This window comes from Cetorhinus maximus, chromosome 9 (genome assembly GCF_964194155.1).
Source record: "Cetorhinus maximus chromosome 9, sCetMax3.hap1.1, whole genome shotgun sequence".
Classification (NCBI taxonomy): Eukaryota; Metazoa; Chordata; class Chondrichthyes; order Lamniformes; family Cetorhinidae; genus Cetorhinus; species Cetorhinus maximus.
The window spans coordinates 29,017,127-29,030,180 of NC_135887.1; the positions used below are offsets into that span (position 1 = coordinate 29,017,127).

Sequence of the window (13,054 nt, forward strand, 5' to 3'; positions counted from 1 at the left end):
TGTAAATGGTACACACTGCTGCTACTGTGCTTCGGTGGTGGAAGGATTGAATGTTTGTGGGTGGGTTGCCAATCGAACGGGCTGCTTTGTCCCAGATGGTGTCAGGCTTCTCGAGTGTTGTTGGAGTTGGACTCGGACTCATCAAGGCAAGTGGAGACTATTCCATCACACTCCTGACTTGTGCCTTGTAGATGGTGGACAGCCTTTGGAGAGTCAGGCGGCGAGTTACGCATCACAGGATTCCTAGCCTCTGACCTGCTGTTATAGTCACAGTATTAATATGGCTAGTCCAGTTCAGTTTCTGGTCAATGGTAACCCCCAGGATGTTGATAGTTAGGGATTCGATGATGGTAATGCCATTGAATATCAATGGCTGACGGTTAGATTCTCTCTTGCTCAAGATGGTCATTGCCTGGCTGAATGTTACTTGCCACTTGTCAGCCCAAGCCTGGATATTGTCCAGGTTATGCTGCATTTGAACCATGGACTGCTTCAGTTCCTGAGGAGTTGAGAATGGTGCTAAACATTGTGCAATCATCAGCAAACATCCTCACTTCTGACTTTAAGATGGAAGGAAGGTCATTGATGAAGCAGCTGAAGATGGGCCCAGGACATCACCCTGAGGAACTCCTTCAGTGATGTCCTGGAATTGAGATGATTGACCTCCAACAACCACAACTATATTCCTTTGTGCTAGGTATGACTCCGACCAGTAGAGTTTTCCCCTTAATTCCCATGACTTCAGTTTTGCTAGGGTGCCTTGATGCCGCACTTGGTTAAATGCTGCCTTGATGTCAAGGGCAGTCACTCTCACCTCACCTCTGGGCTCAGCTCTTTTGTCTATGTTTGAACCAAGGCTGAAATGAGGTCAGGAGCTGAGTGGCCCTGGTGGAACCCAAACCATGCATCAGTGAGCAGGTTATTGCTAAGCAAGTGCTGCTTGATGGCACTGTTGATGACACCTTACATCACTTTATTGATGGAGAGTAGACTGATGGGGTGGTCATTGGTTGTGTTGGATTTGTCATTTTTTGTGTGTACAGGACATACCTGGGCAATTTTCCATGTTGCCAGGTAGATGTCAGTGTTGTAGCTGTACTGGAACAGCTTGGCTAACACTGCAGAAAGTTCTGGAGCACAAGTCTTCAATACTATTGCTGGAATGTTGTCAGGGCCCATACCCTTCGCGGTATTTGCCTTCTCGATCCTAAATGTCAGCCTGGAAGCATAACAATTTTTATGCTTGTTGAATATTGTTTCATGCAGTTAAGCTACTTTTGAGGGGGATATAAAAAGCCTTTTCACAAGTATTCCTAAGCTTTAAATTTTTCCATCCTCTCTCTCCCCACCCCCTTGTGGGGGGAAAAAACCTACCAGCTACATGAAGTTGAGTGCATAATACAGGATGTAAAAAGACTTGAATTTATATAGCACCTTTCATGACCTCAGGATGTCCAAAAGTTCTTTACAGTTAATGAAGTACTTCTGAATGTAGTTACTGTTGTAATGTAGGAGAAGTAGGCTTCTGTATTGCATGTTCCCCTTTTACAAGATTCAGTAATGAAGTCAAATAGCAACATGTGATGCTGCGATAAAAGCTTTCACATGTAAGCACAGCAAGTTAACCTTCTAGAATTGGCTTGGCAGGAAAAATATAATCTAATAGCCAATTAAATTATTATATTTTGAATTTTAAATATTTGAAATGAAATCCATATGTATGTAATTTAGATATGTGGCAAGCACACTCATACAGGCTGTGTGTATGAAATCTTGCCCCATGAGTGAAGTAAGTGAAATGACCAAGGGGTAAGGTGACTGTTTTGAACACAAGCATGGCATAAGATATTTTATGATCTTGGTTGAAGCCATTGAAAATGTGTTTAATGCCTTCCATTTCTGTCCATTGCCTTCTTGGGGATTGAAGTTAGACATTAGGATTGGGTATACCACAAATAATTGTGATATTTTAATAACTTGCTGTGATGCAGCTTAGTCTGCTAGCTTAAACCCTTTGCCTTAATGTGGGAAGAACACATTTTTTTTGCCTTACTAATTTCTAGCTAGTGAGCTAGAAATTCAAACTAAGCCTCTGACACATTTAAAATTATTTTTAGAATTTTGGCTGAGGTAGTTCTTGAAGTCAGGAAATATGTCCTACTTGAAACTGAATAAAGTTCACCAAATGTGAGGCTGTTGGCTTGCCCTTAGCTCAGTATTGCTATTCATCAGTCATGACTGTCTACCTCAGCAATGTATGATAAAAGGTGTTTTTTTTTTAATATATGGATACTGAAGTAGTACATCCTGAAGGAGGAGTGAGTCAGTATATTCTCTAGAGGTAAACCTTTAAGAGACTTTGACTTACATAATGAATGTTGATTTTTTTATCATCCATCAGCTACTTGCTGATAAATCAGATCAAATCTCTGGAAAGAAAGTTACCTGTAACTGCCAATAGTGAACCAGCCTTTCTATCTTCATATTGACTGAATTTCTGGCATGGGTACAGTATTATTCTCTTTGTACAATATACAATTTTTAATTTCAATCTATTAGACACTTAAGCTTGAGGATAGAGATAACAATTTTTGGGAGGACTGGAGAGGATTGCAGTTGACAAACTGAAAAAGATAATTCAGCTCTGGAACTTGAAGTTTGACTTTAGTAATTGATATTCATGGAGTAGATTAGTTGATGGCACTTGCAGCCTATACAGTGAGCTTTTATTATAGCTGTTAATGTTGGAAAGTGCAAGAGGGAAACAGGGCATTATAGACCAGTTTGCCTAATATCTGTTGGGAAATTACTAGAGTTTTTAATTGAGGCTGGAAAGTCTAACACCTTGAAAATTTTCAGCTAATCAGCCAAAACTAGTATGGTTTTATAATGGGTCAGTCATGCCAACCCAATTGAAATTTTTAAAGTAGTGGATAGGAGAATATTTGTGGATGTTATTAATATGGACTTCCAGAAGGCACTCTCAGTCCCTCAAGAGACTGTTTTAGTTGAAATTGGCACTTGTGAAGGAATGATTGACATAGCTGGGAGGTTGCCTCCTGCCACTTAGCCAGAGAGTAGGGATAATGGGTAAGTCCTCTAATTGGCAGGAAATGTGACAAATGGTGTACCCAACCCTGAAGGATCTTTGGGGCCTCAACTAATCACCATATTTGTTAATGACCAAGATGATGGGATAGTAAGCCACATAATCAAATTTGCTGATAACACAAAATTGGGCAGCATTATCAGCAGTGTAGATGGGAGCATAAAATTAGAGGGACATTAATAGGAGAGAAAGAATTGCATTTATATAGCTTAAGTCTTCAGATGTCTCGAAGCACTTTTTCAAGTGCAATCACTGTTGTGGATGTAGATTAAGTGAATGGAGAAAACTCTGGCAAATAAATTTCAATGTAGTCAAGTGTGAAGTCGGCCACTTCAGGCCTAAAAGAGGATAGGTCGGAGTACTGACTAAATGGTGAAAAGTTAGAAACAATGGATGGCCTAGATCATTAAAATGTCATGGACAAATACAAAAAGTATTCAAAAATATTAATGGCAATGCCAGAGGACCAGAATACAAGGATTTAGAAATTATGCTACAGCAATACAAAGGCCTTGTTTGACCACACCTGGAGAACGGCATTCAGTCTGGGCACCACACCTTAGTAAGGATATATTGACCTTGGAGGGAGTGCAATGTAAGTTTACCAGGGTAATACCCTGGGCTCCAAGGTTAAGTTATGAGACAAGATTACACAAATTAGGGTTGTATTCGCTGGAAATTAGATAGTTATTTGGTGATTTTAATCAAAATTCTGAAGAAATTAAGAGGAGCTGACAGGGTAGATTGAGCGAAACTATTTCCACTGGTTGGGGAGTCTCAGACTTGGGAACATTGCCTAAAAATTAGAGACCGACTTTTCAAGAGTGTAGCTTGGAAACTTAAAGGGTGGTAGGAAGGTTGGAACTCTCTCTTCTGCAAACCACAGTTGATGCTAGATAAATTGTTTAATTTTAAATCTGAGATTGATAGATCTGTTAACCAAAAGTATTAAAGAATAATGATGGGTATATAGGTTTAAGTCACAGATCAACCACAATCTTATTGAATTGTGGAACAGGTTCCATATGTTCCTAATGTCTTAATTTAGTAAATAACACAAAGCAAAATGTTTGTTCTTGAATTTCAGAAGCCTTTTATTCACTGTGCAAAAACTTTCTTATTACAGATCAGTGCTTAATTATATTTTCATGGGTGTGTTTTCCTTTTATTTAGCTAAGAGGAGGAAAGGATGACAAACTTCAGAGGAGGAAGGTAGGCAATGCTGTTGGCTTTTAGAAGTTACATATAGCTTTCGTTTGGTTGTCTCCATTAAAATTATGACGTTTATACAGTATGTAGTTTAGAGGTTGATTTCAAAATAGGTGTGTTTTTACATTTTTTTGTTTGTTTAGTTTTGAAGGTGCTCAAGTGTGCATTTCAGTATCTTCTAACCCCAAAGGAAATTACTGTATGAACTCTGAATGATTTGACAAACTCCACTCTTAAGTAACCCTTCATACTGATTACTCTCAATTTGAGTGTGCTACTGGCTATTTTAAGACAGCAGGAGTATTTGGGTGGTTAAATAATTTAGAAAGATGTAGCAACACACATTCAATTTGCATCTTGATTTGTTTGGGTTTTTCTTAAATCCCGAATACAAAGAGCTCCTGTCCTAGCTAGCAGTGAGTGTTTCTATAAATGAGATTGGCCTGATTACCTTAGCAGTGCAAAGTGTTCTCATAATCAGAGAATTATGATTTTGCTGCTGAATGCCATCCTTTTATTTTTATCTCTCCTCTAATTTTCTAGCCTGTCCTCCTGAAGGCACTAACCCTGTTGCTGGGTTACAGTTTCCTGGTCTCTAGCAATACTCTGATACCGTGTGTACACATATATGTGTTTTCAATTGTTTTGGATTAGTTATTAGATATATTGGTCTTTCAATGGCTCCCCTTCGGAAGCTCAGCTGGTACAGCGCAGGACTGTAGACAACTGCAAAACTGCCATACTATCCATGAAATAATGACAGAGCCATTCTGTGGAGTTTTAAATCTGGAGAATTGGTAGGCAACTCCAGCACGTTGACCTATTGGTTCCTTAGGACTCCGTACACAAGCTTGTATTTTTCAATCCATACCATGGCTAGCATGTGTAGCACCTTGCCAACAACAGCTAAGATCTTGCTTGCTGTACAAGAATGCTCCGCCAGATTTACCAGGGAGGTGGTGGTGTGGTGGTATTGTCAATGGGATGGTAATGCAAAAGCCCAGGGTAATGGTCTGGGGTTCAAATGGCATAATAATGACCTGAGTTCAAATCCCACCATGAATTTGAATTTGATTAAAATCTGGAATTAAAAGTCTAATTCCCATCTGGTTCACTAATGTCCTGAGGGTGGCAAGGGCGCAGAATGTACGCTGGGTGGAGGACTTCAATGTCCATCACCAAGAGTGGCTCGGTAGCATCACCACAGACTGAGTTGGCCGAGTCCTAAAGGACACAGCTGCTAGACTGGGTCTGGTACAGGTGGTGAACGAACCAACAAGAGGGAAAAACATACTTGACCTCATCCTCACCAACCTGTCTGCCGCAGATGCATCTGTCCATAACGGTATCAGCAGGAGTGACTACTGCACAGTTCTTGTGAAGACGAAGTCCTGCCTTCATATTAAGGATACCACCTTGTATTGTGTTGTGTGGCACTATCACCGCTAAGTGGATAGGAGATTTCAAACCGATCTAGCAACTCAAGACTGGGCATCCATGAGGCGCCTTGGGCCATCAGCAGCAGCAGAATTGTGCTCAACTCCAATCTAATCTCATGGCCTGGCATATCCCCCTCTCTGCTATTACCACCAAGCCAGGGGATCAACCCTGGTTCAATGAAAAGTGCAGGAGGGCATCCCGGGCGTAGCACCAGGCATACCTAAAAATGAGGTGTCAACCTAGTGAAGCTATAACACAGGACTACTTGCATGCTAAACAGCAGAAGCAACATGCGATAGACAGAGCTAATCAATCCCATAACCAATAGATCAGATCTAAGCTCTGCAGTCCTGCTACACCCAGTAGTGAATGGTGGTGAATAATTAAACAACTGACTGGAGGAGGACGCTCCACAAATATTCCCATCCTCAATGATGGGGGAGTCCAGCACATCAGTGCAAAAGATAAGGCTGAAGCATTTGCAACAACCTGTAGCCAGAAGTGCTGAGTGAATGATTTTTCTCGGCCTCCACTGGAGATCCCCAGCATGACATGCCAATCTTCATCTAGTTTGATTCAGTCCACATGATATCAAGAAAGGGCTGAAGGCACTGGATACTGCAAAGGTATGGGCCCTGGCAATATTCTGGCAATAGTACTGAAGACTTGTGCTACAGAATTTGCCGTGCCTAGCCAAGCTGTCCCAGTACAGCTACAACACTGGCAACTACCTGGCAATGTGAAAAATTGCCCAGGTATGTCCTGTACACAAAAAGCAGGACAAATTCAACACGGCCAATTACCGCCTCATCAGTCTACTCTCGATCATCAGTAAAGTGATGTAAGAGGTCATCAACAGTGCTATCGAGCAGCACTTACTCAGCAATAACCTGCTCACTGACGCTCAATTTGAATTCCGCCAGGGTCACTCAGCTTCTGACCTCATTACAGCCTTGGTTCAAACTTGAGCAAAAGAGCTGAACTGGTGAGGTGAGAGTGACTGCCCTCGACATCAAGGCAGCATTTGATGAAGTATGACATCAAGGAGCCTTAACAAAACTGGAGCCAATGGGAATCGAGGGGAAAATGTTCTGCTGGTTGGAGTCATACCTAGAACAAAGGAAGATGGTTGTGGTTATTGGAGGTCAATCTTCTCAGTTCCAGGACATCACTGCAGGAGTTCCTCAGGGTAGTGTCCTCAGCCCAACCATCTTCAGCTGCTTCATCAATAACCTTCCTTCCATCATAAGGTCAGAAGTGGGGATGTTCGCTGATCATTACACAATGTTCAGCACCATTTGCAGCGACTCAGATACTGAAGCAGTCCATCTCCAATTGCAGCAAAACCTGGACAATATCCAGGCTTGGGCTGACAAGTGGCAAGTAACATTACCTGGCAATTGAGTGGCGCAAATCAGGCAATGGCCATCTCCAAGAAGAGAATCTAACCATCGCCTCTTGACATTCAATGGCATTACCATTGCTGAATACCTCACTGTCAACATCCTGGGGATTACCATTACCAGAAACTGAACTGGACTAGCCATCTAAATACTGTGGCTACAAGATCGTGTCAGAGGCTGGGAATTCTGTGCCGCGTAATTCACCTCCTGACTCCCCAAAGCATGCCCACCGTCTACAAGGCACAAATCAGGAGTGTGATGGAATTTTCTCCACTTGCCTGGATGAGTGCAGCTCCCACCTGAAGCTTGACACCATCCAGGACAAAGCAGCCTGCTTGATTGGCACCCCTTCCACAAACTTTCACTTCGTCTACCACCGATGAACAGTGGCAGCAGGGTGTACCATCTACAAGATGCACTGCAGCAATTCACCAAGGCTCCTTAGACAGCACCATCCAAACCCACGACAGCTACCATCTAGAAGGACATGGGCAGCAGACACATGGGAACACCACCTGGAAGTTCCCCCCCAATTCACACACCATCCTGACTTGGAAATATATCACTGTTCCTTCATTGTCACTGGGTCCCTCCCTAACAACACTGTGGGTGTACACCATAGGGACTGCAGCGATTCAAGAAGGTAGCTCATCACCACCTTCTCGAAGGCAATTAGGGATGGGCAATAAATGCTGGCCTAGCCAGCAACCCCACATCTCGTAAATGAGTTTAAAAATAAATCTCTGCAGCCAATTTCTTTCTTCAAAAGATGAGGGTCTAGTCCTTGACTTTGTGGAGCGTAGTAAATGTGGATCACAATCATTATTGGTGAAAGATTGGTACCTTTTGGATTAATCGGATAATCAGATGTTTTCTTGGAATTTTTGAGGTTTTTTTAAACAGAATGTCTAGCAAATGCTAGTTCATCCCTAAGGTTTTTGATGCCTACTTCTGGCCATCTGAGTCAACTAATCTAAACAGAGCCCTGGATAATGATTTAACTGTACCATTCTCCCATACCAGTTGGTAACCTAGAGTTAAATTTTCTCTCTCGACTATGCAGTGTGCAGTTCATTTAATATAATTTCTAAATTGGATGGGTTTGTGGTGATGCCAATAAAAACAGAAAATGCTGGAAAAACTGTGTCTGGCAGCACCTGTGGAGAGAGAAACAGTTAAAGTTTTGAGTTCATATGACTCTTCTTCAGAGCTAAAGAGAAGTAGAAATGTGATGTCATGGACACGAGGATTAGTTGTGCCCATTACATCTTTTTCAATCTCTCCTGAGCTCCCACCTATCCCTGACCTTCTATCTCGTTCCACCTACTTAACCCTCTCTTAAACAATATAAAATCCATCACATTTCTACTTCTCTTTAGCTCTGAAGAGTCATATGGACGCAAAACATTAACTCTGTTTCTCTCTCCACGGATGCCAGACCTGCTAAGTTTTTCCAGCATTTTCTGTTTTTATTTCAGATTTCCAGCATCTGCAGTATTTTGCTTTTATAATGTGGTGATGCCACGTGCCTTCCATTAGTGGATTGTTTGATGTCCAGTCCGGGTGTTATATACGGAGAATGGCCTTGTTAGGATATTGCTATCAGGCCACAATCCATGATCCTTTAAGAATCTTTTGTTTGTTTTTGAGTTTATGCAGGAGTTAGTGAGGTAACAAAGATTTATTAATGTGGAAGGAATCGAAGTGGGAATGTTTGTTGCCATTGTCATCTGCGCAGAACTCATGATCTTTTAAGTAGAATTGCAGTGTACAAAAGCCACTGTAGTAAATATGGAGGCATTTAAATTGGGTTATGTGGGAAGAAATTTCCACTCAACTTAACAAAATTGGAATGTTGCTGCCAGATTATTTTATGACACACTCCAGTTAATTTGACAGGAAGCATCATTAATGTGATACTCCATCGATCTCCTTATATGATCTTGGTTAATATGGAATTTATAAGATGCAACATTTTGCATGCTGTCTAAAATTAAATTTTTATATGTAAAATAATACATGTTGCTTCAATCTATTTGACTTCCTTATCTAAGTAGTCTTACAACAAAGATAGTTAAAAATTATTTAATTATGGTTGCTATTGATTAATTAAATAATGAATGTTGCATGTTAGCTGTGGCTCAGTTGATGGGCACTCTTGTCTCTGAATCACAGGTTTCTGGGTTCCAGGGCTTGAGCACAAAAATCCATGCTGACAGTTTAGTACAGTGCTGAGGGAGCACTGTATGTCTTTTGGATGAGGCGTTAAACCAAGGTCCCATATGCCTGCTTGGGTTGATGTAAAAGATCCCAGGACAGTATTTTGTAGAAGTGCAGGGGAGTTATCCCTGGTGTCTTGGCCAATATTTATCGCTCAATCAACATCGCAAAAACAGATTATCTGGTCATTATCACATTGCTGTTTCTGGGAGTTTTGTGTATGCAGGTAGGCTGCTATGCTTCCTACATTACAGCAGTGGCTACACTTCAGCAGCACTTAATTCGCTGCAAAGCACTTTGAGATATCTGGTGGTTGTGAAAAGCACAATATAAATGCAAGTAAGTCTTTCTTTATTGTTATCCATACTGGTTTACATGTATGCATTGTAGCTGCTGAAATAAATGCTAACTGCCTTTTTAGTATAGCCTTTCCTTTACCACGCTGTAACTGCAGTTTGCAACTTCAGTTTTCTAGAGAAGGGAATCTAAATTTTCCAAAGTATGTACTATATTTTGTGCTCATAAGTCACTGTTTATGTGACATGCTTCTGTCATGTCTTCCTTCCTTAACTGAGGTTTCCCACCCATGGTGGTTGACAGGGCCCTCAACTGTGTCCGACCCATCTCCCGCGCCTCTGCCTTCACACCTTCCTCTCCCTCCCAGAACCATGATAGGGTCCCCCTTATCGTCAGTTTCACTCCACCAGCCTCTGTATTCAAAGGATCATCCTCCGCCATTTCTGCCAACTCTAGCATGGTGCCACCATCAAACACATTTTCCCATCTCCGCCCCCCCCCGGCCATCCGTAGGGACTGTTCCCTCTGGGACACCCTGGTCCGCTCCTCCATCACCCCCTACACCTCAACCCCCTCCCACGGCACCTTCTCATGCAATTGCAGAAGGTGCAACACCAGCCCCTTTACTCCACCCACCCACCCCTCCCCCCCCCCCTCCTCCTCACCGTCCAAGGGCCCAAACCCAAACGCTCCTTTCAAGTGAAAGCGCTTCACTTGCACTTCCCTCAAATTAGTCTACTGCATTCGCTGCTCCCAATGTGGTCTTGCCTCTACACTGGAGAGACCAAACGCAGACTGGGTGACCACTTTGCGGAACACCTTCTTCAGTCTGTCCGCAAGCATGACCCAGACCTTCCTGTAGCTTGCCATTTCAACACACCACCCTGCTCTCATGCCCACATGTCCATCCTTGGCCTGCTGCAGTGTTCCAGTGAAGCTCAACACAAACTGGAGGAACTGCACCTCATCTTCCGATTAGGAAATTTACAGCCTTCCGGACTTAACATTGAGTTCAACAACTTCAGGAACTCTCTCCTCCATCCTCACCCCTTTTTGATCCCTTTTTTTCAAATATTTATTTTTAAATTTTTATATATACGTTTTTCTCACCTATTTCTATTATTATTTTTTACATTTATTTCCATTCATTGTTTTATCCCCACCTTTTAGCCTATTTTGATCCTTGCTCCCATACCGTCCCCATCTCCCACCACACCCCCACTAGGGCCATCTGTCACTGGCTCATCCTGCTTTCTACTCTTAATGTCACCGTTAGCACCTCCTCCTTTAGCCAAAATCACCGCCATCAACACCCCTTCGACCTTTTGTTTATGACATCTTTTGCAATCTCTCCTTTGCCTCCACCTATCACTGGCCTTCCATCAAGCTTCATCTGTCCAACCCCCCTTATACAGTATATATTTCACCACATTTCTATTTCTCTTTAGTTCGGAAGGAGAGTCATCTGGACTTGAAATGTTCAATCTTTCTCTCCACAGATGCTGTCATACCTGCTGAGCTTTTCCAGCAATTTTTGTTTGTTTCAGATTTCCAGCATCTGCAGTATTTTGCTTTTATCTTGTAGTCTGTAGCAATTCGACTGTTTGCTTTTGTTCTCTGTTTTGAATGTATTTGGCCCCAAATATAACATTGCACTGAGCCAAAATTCTATCCCCAGATGGTGCTGCTTTTGCCTTATGTAATTCTTTTCATATTTCACTTCTACAGTAATTTTGTTTGCATAAAACAAGACCTGCTTTCATGAAAAGAAACGGCAACTTTAAGTCAATTTTTTGCCATTTCTGTGATATCTAAATTTGAATTAGTTTGTGAGCAAAGTAGCTAAATATTAAATAAAAACAATTTTTGGAAACATTGAGGAAGATAAGCTTTCAGGATCATGACCTTTTCATCCGTAGAAAAGACATGCATTTATGTAGCACCTTTCATGACTTCCATGTCCAAAAGAGCTTCATAACCAACAAAGTACTTTTGAAGTTGTTGCTATTGTAAAGTAGGATTTGCAGTTGCTAAATTGCACAAAGCACGATCCCACAAATGGCATTGTTACGACAGATAATTTACTTATGATCTTGGTTGGGAGATGAGTAATGGCCAGGGAACCAATGATTGCTCCCATACTTTTCTCTTCAAAATAGTGTCATGAGATATTTGATATGCGCTTGACAGGGCCTTAGTTTAACATCTCATCTGAAAGACACCACTCCGGCAGTGCAGCAATGCTTCAATACTGAATTGAAGTTCTGGCTCAGATTTTGTGTTCGAGTCTCAGAAGTGGGACTTGAACTGACAACCTTTTGATTCAGAGGTTACTATTGAACCATGACCTGATATGGTAATTCTACCTCCCTCTCACGATATCTGCTGCGTGACCTGCTGGATTCCTCCTGCATTTTCTGTTTTTATTTCAGATTTCCTTAATCTTAAATATTTTGGTTGTTATAGAAAAGTATTGAGATCACTTTGGTTAAAGTATTATTTTGTTCTGCTTGGTCTACAGTTATGCATGCATAATATTAAACTGCAATGAGACAATCCTACTTTCAAATAAAAGTGAAACATTTTTTTTGTTCCTTGTATGTCATGCCTGAGGAAGAGGCCATTCTAAATGTTTAATATTCATCATGCTCTAGTTTGGTTTTGGAAAGCTTAGTTAATATTGTTGAATATAATCCCAAAAGCTGTATAGCTCAGGATGCCACTACATTGATGCCATCATCAAATTCAGAGGTCCTACTTGATTATCCTATAACTTTGGATCAAGTGGCTTGTAAATCTGTTTTTCTAACTGTCAATTTCCCTCACCACCCTTTGCCATCCAATGCATAAGTCAGAATTCAAGACCTGAGCTGTGTTTGCTTAGATTAACTATAGTAAGTGAAACCACACCATTTTGTACAATGCAACAGTTTTACCAACAGAAAGGAGGAAATCAGGGTCTGCCTATTTCTATCATGCCTGGACTTGCCTTACAAGTTGTTCCTTACAGCAGTCTTTTAAAAAAAATAATAAGTTGAAAGAGCAACTGAGTATACATAAGCCAACACAACATTTTTTTTCATTCAGTTTCTTATTCTTTGTCAAGAGGGCCAGTAAATAAAGTAGACATTCTTGAAACTGTTTCATTTTGTAGTTACTTGGTTCAGATGATAGCTGTGGCAAAAAAATGAGTTGTTTGACCAGAGAAATTTAGCTGATAATCCAGTGTACAATACTGTTGTAATGCTGCATTGTCAGAAATCCTGTACTGAGATGTTAAAAGTTCTATGGCCCTATTTGAAGAACAGAATTTTCCTGGTATCCTGCTCAACTTTCCTTCCGCAACCAGCCCCACAAAAACCAGAGCTTTGCTGTT

At 41.3% G+C, this 13,054-nt stretch overlaps 1 protein-coding gene across 2 annotated transcripts in view; it reads left to right on the forward strand.

Moving 5' to 3' along the window:
• LOC144684527 (lysine-specific demethylase 2B-like) overlaps positions 1-13,054 on the forward strand; it is a 163,308-nt gene that overhangs the window by 66,278 nt on the left and 83,976 nt on the right. For both annotated transcript variants that reach the window (XM_078548399.1, XM_078548398.1), the window contains exon 6: positions 4,283-4,321. In XM_078548399.1, the coding sequence (XP_078404525.1) occupies positions 4,283-4,321 (39 nt within the window). The remainder of the gene's footprint in view (positions 1-4,282; positions 4,322-13,054) is intronic.